At 63.0% G+C, this 7,588-nt stretch overlaps 1 protein-coding gene across 1 annotated transcript in view; it reads left to right on the plus strand.

Annotated features, from left to right (window-relative positions):
* LOC120501819 (heterogeneous nuclear ribonucleoprotein A1-like) overlaps positions 1-5,017 on the plus strand; it is a 7,467-nt gene extending 2,450 nt beyond the window's left edge. The window contains exons 4-10 of the mRNA XM_039708517.1: positions 813-1,023; positions 1,488-1,580; positions 2,313-2,435; positions 2,499-2,558; positions 2,870-2,995; positions 3,675-3,737; positions 4,877-5,017. Coding sequence (XP_039564451.1) covers positions 813-1,023; positions 1,488-1,580; positions 2,313-2,435; positions 2,499-2,558; positions 2,870-2,995; positions 3,675-3,730 — 669 coding nt within the window. The 3' untranslated portion in view covers positions 3,731-3,737; positions 4,877-5,017. The remainder of the gene's footprint in view (positions 1-812; positions 1,024-1,487; positions 1,581-2,312; positions 2,436-2,498; positions 2,559-2,869; positions 2,996-3,674; positions 3,738-4,876) is intronic.
* Positions 5,018-7,588: the final 2,571 nt, after the last annotated feature.

Here is a 7,588-nt window from a genome sequence, read left to right on the forward strand (position 1 = left end):
AGGTGAGGGACATTGGGGACACTGAGGGGACACTGGGGACACGGCAGGGTGGTGGAGCCCACACGGGCCGTGTCCAGAGAGGTGAGGGACATTGGGGACACTGAGGGGACACTGGGGACACTGAGGGGACACTGGGGACACGGCAGGGTGGTGGAGCCCACACGGGCCGTGTCCAGAGAGGTGAGGGACACTGGGGACACTGGGGACACGGCAGGGTGGTGGAGCCCAAACGGGCCGTGTCCAGAGAGGTGAGGGACACTGGGGACACTGAGGGGACACTGGGGACACTGAGGGGACACTGGGGACACGGCAGGGTGGTGGAGCCCACACGGGCCGTGTCCAGAGAGGTGAGGGGACACTGGGGACACTGAGGGGACACTGAGGGGACACGGCAGGGTGGTGGAGCCCACACGGGCCGTGTCCAGAGAGGTGAGGGACACTGGGGACAGATGTGGTGGTGCCTGTGCATGCTGCTGTGTGTGGTGGCCCTGGGGACAGTGGCAGTGACAGTGGCTGTGTCTGTGCCTGCTGCTGGCGGTGGCCCTGGGACAGGGACAGTGACAGCAGCAGTGTCTGCTCCCGGCGGTGGCTTTGAGGACAGTAACAGTGACAGTGTCCGTGCCCCTGCCCCTGCCCCTGGCGGTGGCCCTGGTGACAATGGCAGTGCCCTGTCCCTGCCCCTGGCGGTGGCCCCGGTGACAATGTCCGTGCCCTGTCCCTGCCCCTGGCGGTGGCCCCGGTGGCCCTGTCCCTGCCCCCGGCGGTGGCCCCGGTGGCCCTGTCCCCTGGCACGCCGTCCCCGCCGTCCCCAGGACTCGCAGCGGCCCGGCGCGCACCTGACGGTGAAGAAGATCTTCGTGGGCGGCATCAAGGAGGACACGGAGGAGCATCACCTGCGCGACTACTTCGGGCAGTACGGCAAGATCGAGGTCATCGAGATCATGACCGACCGCGGCAGCGGCAAGAAGCGCGGCTTCGCCTTCGTCACCTTCGACGACCACGACTCCGTGGACAAAATCGTCAGTGAGTGACGCTGGGGACACCTGGGGACAGCCCGGGGACAGCCTGGGGACACCTGGGGGTGACAGCCCGGAGATACTGCGGGGACAGCCTGGGGACACCGCGGGGACAGCCTGGATGGGGGCAGTGTGGGGACACCTGGGGGTGACAGCCTGGATGGGGACAGCCTGGGGACACTGTGGGGACACTGCAGGGACAGCCTGGATGGGGACACTGGGAGGGTGACAGTCTGGCTGGGGACAATGTGGGGTCAGTGCCACCCCAGTCAGGTCAGTGCCATCCCGGCTGGGTCAGTGCCACCCTGGTGGGGTCAGTGCCTGTCCAGTGGGGTCACTGCCGTCCTGTCCGGGTCAGTGCCACCCCAGTCAGGTCAGTGCCACCCTGGTGGGGTCAGCGCCACCCCAGTGGGGTCACTGCCGTCCTGTCTGGGTCAGTGCCACCCCGGCTGAGCCACCGTGTCCCCGCAGTCCAGAAGTACCACACGGTGAACGGGCACAACTGCGAGGTGCGCAAGGCGCTGTCCAAGCAGGAGATGGCGAGCGCCTCGGCCGGCCAGCGAGGTGAGCGCCCGCCGGGGGCACTGGGGACAGCCACGGGGCTGGGGGGACATTGGGGGCAACCCCAGGGCTGGGGGGCACAGGTGGGACCCCCGGGCTGGGGCAGTGGGGGCAACCCTGAGGAGCTGGGGGGACATTGGGAGCTGGCACTGCCCCACACCCAGTTTATGGGGGAAGGGTCACCGGGGGTTTGGGATCTCTGGGGAAGGATCAGGGGGATTGGGATTTCAGGGAAAAACATTACTGGGGGGTTTGGGATCTCTGGGGAAGGATCCTGGAGCTCGGGGTGTTTGGGATCTCAGGGAAAGGGTCACAGGGGTTTGGGATCTCAGGGAAAGGATCACGGAGGGTTTTAGGACCTCGGAGAAAGGGTCACAGGGGTTTTGGGATCTCAGAGAAAGGATCCTGGAGCTCGGGGTGTTTGGGATCTCAGGGAACCCATCCCGGAGACCACAGTGTTTGGGATCCCAGTTAAAGCCCCCTGGACTCTGGGCTCCCAGTGAAACCATCCCGGAGCGTTTGGGATCCCAGTTCCCCCATCCCAAATCTCCCAAATGCCCCGATCGTGGGGCACCCCTGGGTGCTCCCGCTGTCCCCCCCGAGCGTTTGGGATCCCAGTTCCCCCATCCCAAATCTCCCAAATGCCCCGATCGTGGGGCACCCCTGGGTGCTCCCGCTGTCCCCCCCGACCCCGCTGTCCCCTGATGTCCCCCTGACCCCGCTGTCCCCCCCCAGGCAGCAATTTCGGGGGTGGGGGCAGCTACAACGACTTCGGCAGCTACAACAACCAGGCCTCGAGCTTCGGGCCCATGAAGGGCGGCAGCTTCGGGGGGCGCAGCTCGGGGCCCTACGGCGGCGGTGAGTGCACCTGGGACCCCAAAAACCCCCTGGGGACCCCAAAAACCCCCTGGGGAACCCCAGAATATGCTAAATGTACTGGGGGCAGCTTCGGGGGGCGCAGCTCGGGGCCCTACGGCGGCGGTGAGTGCACCTGGGACCCCAAAAACCCCCTGGGGACCCCAAAAACGCCCTGGGGAACCCTAAAAACCCCTGGGAACCCCTGAAACCCCCGGGGAACCCCTGAAACCCCATAGGAACCCCAAAATACCCTAAATGTACTGGGGGCAGCTTTGGGGGGCGCAGCTCGGGGCCCTATGGCGGTGGTGAGTCCCCAAAACCCCCTGGGGACCCCAAAATATCCTGGGAGATGCTAAATGTACTGGGGCGCTGTCCCCTGATGTCCCCCTGACCCCGCTGTCCCCTGATGTCCCCCTGACCCCGCTGTCCCCCCCCAGGCAGCAATTTCGGGGGTGGGGGCAGCTACAACGACTTCGGCAGCTACAACAACCAGGCCTCGAGCTTCGGGCCCATGAAGGGCGGCAGCTTCGGGGGGCGCAGCTCGGGGCCCTACGGCGGCGGTGAGTGCACCTGGGACCCCAAAAACCCCCTGGGGACCCCAAAAACCCCCTGGGGAACCCCAGAATATGCTAAATGTACTGGGGGCAGCTTCGGGGGGCGCAGCTCGGGGCCCTATGGCGGTGGTGAGTCCCCAAAACCCCCTGGGGACCCCAAAATATCCTGGGAGATGCTAAATGTACTGGGGGCAGCTTCGGGGGGCGCAGCTCGGGGCCCTATGGCGGTGGTGAGTGCACCTGGGACCCCAAAATATCCTGGGAGATGCTAAATGTACTGGGGGCAGATTTTGGGGGGTGCAGTTTGGGGCATTACAGTGGTGCTGAGTCCCCCAAAATCACCTGGGAGACCCCAAAATCACCTGGGGGACCCCACAGTGGTGCTGAGTCCCCCAAAATCACCTGGGAGACCCCAAAATCACCTAGGGGATTGCCAAAATCACCTGGGGGAACCCAAAAATCACCTTGGGGGAGCTTAAAATGTGTTGAGGTGGCCTTAAAACAACCTGGGGGAGGCGTTAAAATGTGCTGGGAAGAGCCTAAAATAAACCTGGGAGACCCCAAAATGTGCTGCAGAGACCCCAGCGTGTGCTGGCAGGGGTCCTGTGTCGCTGGCGGCTCCGGGGGGTCCCCAGCTGTGTCCCCCCCAGTTTTGGGGTGTCCCTAAACCCCCCCGGCTCCGCAGGCGGCTACGGCAGCTCCAGCGGCGGCGGCAGCTACGGAGGAGGGAGGAGGTTTTAACGGCCAGGTGAGGGGAATGGGGAAAATGGGAAATGGGGTGGGGAAAAATGGGGAAAAGGGTGGGGAAAAACAGGGAAATAGGGTGGGGAAAGTATGGGGAAAGGGTGGGGAAAACTGGGAAAGAGGGTGGGGAAAAACTGGGAAAAAGGGTGGGGAAAGTATGGGAAAAGGGGTGGGGAAAAACTGGGAAAAGGGGTGGGGTAAAACAGGGAAAAAGGGTGGGAAAAATTGGGGGGAAAATGGGAAGGGAATTGAGAGAAGAAGCAGTGAAATGGTTGGGGAGAAAGGTGAAGGACAATAAAAAGTTGGGAGGAATGTTCAGGGGGAAAAGCGGGAAAATATGAGGGAAATAAAAGGTTGGGAAAAGATGAAGGAAAAGTAGGAAAAAGGGTGGAAATCAGGGGAAAGGGTGGGAAGGGGTGGGGCTGGGAATTCCAGCGGGATCGGGGCAGGACTGGGGTGGGATCGGGGCTGGGATCTGGGATTGGGGTCGGGGCTCTGCCCCTGCCAGAGCCCCCAACACCGGAGCCTCTCCTGACCCCAGCCCTGCCCCAATCCTGACCCTAAGCACAGTCCCCACCCTGACTCTGTCCTGATCCTGTCCCAACCCCAATCCCAACCCTGCCCCAGTCCTGACCCTGCCCTGATCCCAATCCCAATCCCAATCCTGACCCTGTCATGCTCCCGACCCTGAGCCTACCCCAATCCCAGCCCCAATCCTCCTCCCGACCCTTCCCCAATCCCAGTCCTGATCCCAACTCTGACCCTGCCCCAACCCCAATCCCGACCCTGCCCCAGTCCTGACCCTGTCCTAACCCCAATCCTTATCCCATCCCTGCCCCAATCCTGGCCCTGTTCTGATCCCAATCCCAATCCTGACCCTCTTCTGATCCCAGTTCTGACCCTGCCCCAACCCCAATCCCGACCCTGCCCCAATCCTGACCCTGTTCTGATCCCAATCCTGCCCCGATCCCAACTCTGCCCCGATCCTGACCCTGCCCTGATCCCAATCCTGATCCTGACCCTGTCCTGATCCCAATCCTGCCCCGATCCCAACTCTGCCTCGATCCTGACCCTGTTCTGATCCCGCCCCTGCCCCGATCCCGATCCCGATCCCGTCCCTGACCATTGCGCTCTGTCCCGCAGGAGCCGGAGCTGGGCGGGAGCCGGGGCGGCCCCTGGAGCCAGCGCCGGGCCAGGCAGAGCCCGGGACCCCCCCGGGACCCCCGGGACCCCCCCGGGACCGCTCTGGGTCCCCCGGGACCCCCTGGAGCCCTCCCGGGCTCCGCAGGCGGCTACGGCAGCTCCAGCGGCGGCGGCAGCTACGGAGGAGGGAGGAGGTTTTAACGGCCAGGTGAGGGGATGGGGGAAATGGGAAAAGGGGTGGGGAAAAACTGGGAAATAGGGTGGGGAAAAACTGGGAAAAGGGGTGGGAAAAACAGGGAAATAGGGTGGGGAAAGTATGGGGAAAGGGTGGGGAAAACTGGGAAAGAGGGTGGGAAAAACTGGGAAAGAGGGTGGGGAAAGTATGGGGAAAGGGGTGGGGAAAACTGGGAAATAGGGTGGGGAAAACTGGGAAAGAGGGTGGGGAAAGTATGGGAAAAGGGGTGGGGAAAAACTGGGAAAAGGGGTGGGGTAAAACAGGGAAAAAGGGTGGGAAAAATTGGGGGGAAAATGGGAAGGGAATTGAGAGAAGAAGCAGTGAAATGGTTGGGGAGAAAGGTGAAGGACAATAAAAAGTTGGGAGGAATGTTCAGGGGGAAAAGCGGGAAAATATGAGGGAAATAAAAGGTTGGGAAAAGATGAAGGAAAAGTAGGAAAAAGGGTGGAAATCAGGGGAAAGGGTGGGAAGGGGTGGGGCTGGGAATTCCAGCGGGATCGGGGCAGGACTGGGGTGGGATCGGGGCTGGGATCTGGGATTGGGGTCGGGGCTCTGCCCCTGCCAGAGCCTCCAACACTGGAGCCTCTCCTGACCCCAGCCCTGACCCCAATCCTGACCCTAAGCACAGTCCCCACCCTGACTCTGTCCTGATCCTGTCCCAACCCCAATCCCAACCCTGCCCCAGTCCTGACCCTGCCCTGATCCCAATCCCGATCCTGACCCTGTTCTGATCCCAGTTCTGACCCTGTCCTAACCCCAGTCCTGATCCCAATCCTGACCCCGTTCTGATACCAACCCTGCCCCAATCCTGACCCTGCCCCAATCCCGCCCCTGCCCCAGTCCTGACCCTGCCCTGATCCCAATCCTTATCCCATCCCTGCCCCAATCCCGACCCTGTTCTGATCCCGACCCTGCCCCAATCCCAACCCTGCCCCAATCCTGACCCTGTCCTAACCCCAACCCCAATCCCGACCCTGTCCTGATCCCAATCCTGCCCCGATCCCAACTCTGCCTGGGCGCCCGAGGCGGCGTGTCCAGCCCCGCGGGGCGGCCGGAGCCCCCCTGTCCTGTACCCCCCTCAATAAATGTCTCTTGGGTTTTTTTTTTAAATTATTTTTTATGGTTTTTGTTAATTGTAGAGGCGGGGCGGCCGCTCGCCTCCTGATTGGTCGCCTCAGCTGTCAGTCACAGCCTGGCTCCGCCCCGTGGCCCCGCCTCTGGTGTCACCCTGGGTGTCCCCAGGTGTCCTCTGGGTGTCCCCTGGTGTCCCCAGGGTGTCTCCAGGTGTCCCCAGGTGTCCCCTGAGTGTCCCCGGGTGTCCCCAGGGTGTCTCTGAGTGTCCCCTGGTGTCCCCGGTGTCAGGGCTGTCCCCGGTGTCACTCAGGGCTGTCCCCAATGCCCCAGTTGTCCCCAGTTGTCCCCAATGTCCCCAATGTCCCCCCATGACCCCGAGTGACCAAAGGTCAGGCGAGGCTCCGCCCACAGAGGGCGTGGCCATGAGAACAGCGTGACCAACGCCAGGAAGGCGCTCGCTTCCGGTCACGTGATCAGAGACAGCCAATCATAGCCCGAGCCCGGTAAAGGGGTGACGTCAGCGCTTCCCCGGTCACTATGGCAACTGCGCCGCCCCCTCCACTTCCGGGCGCGCCGTGCCGCGGTGATTGACAGCTGGATCCTCCAATCACCGCCCGTCTGCGGAAGAGCGGGAAAGATTGGTCCGCCCACCGCGCGGGAGCGCGCAGCGATTGGTGGGATTGAGACGGAGCTGGGCCAATCAGCCCGGTGGGGTGGGGCCAATGGGAGTGATTGGCAGGCGAGCGGCCAATCAGAGGCCGGCGCTCTTCCGGCTCCACGTCGGCAGCGGAGGAGGCAAAATGGAGGCGCTGGTGCTGGTGAGGCCCGGGGACACACGGGGACAGGGGGGACACGGCCCGGAAGGGGATGTGGCCCTGGGGAGGGGACAGGGCGGGTGGCCCGGGCGTCAGGGGGTGGCCGATGTCCCTGTCCCGTTCTGCATGTCCCCATGTCCCCAATGTCCCCGTGTCCCCCACACTGTCCCCATGTCCCCAATGTCCCCAGTACTACGATGACACGTACCCCAGCGTGAAGGAGCAGCGCGCCTTCGAGAAGAACATCTTCAGCAAGACACACCGCAGTGACAGTGAGTGACACTGGGGACACTGAGTGACACTGGGGTGTGACAGGGACACAGGGACACAGAACATCTTCAGCAAGACACACCGCAGTGACAGTGAGTGACATTGAGTGACACGGGGGTGTGACAGGGACACAGGGACACAGGGACACACCGCAGTGACACTGAGTGACACTGGGACACTGAGTGACACAGGGGTGTGACAGGGACACAGACACACAGAACATCTTCAGCAAGACTCACCGCAGTGACAGTGAGTGACACTGAGGGGACAATGAGTGACACTGGGGACACGGGGGTGTGACAGGGACACAGGGACACA

This window comes from Passer montanus, unplaced genomic scaffold (genome assembly GCF_014805655.1).
Source record: "Passer montanus isolate IOZ18808 unplaced genomic scaffold, ASM1480565v1 scaffold204, whole genome shotgun sequence".
Taxonomy (NCBI): Eukaryota; Metazoa; Chordata; class Aves; order Passeriformes; family Passeridae; genus Passer; species Passer montanus.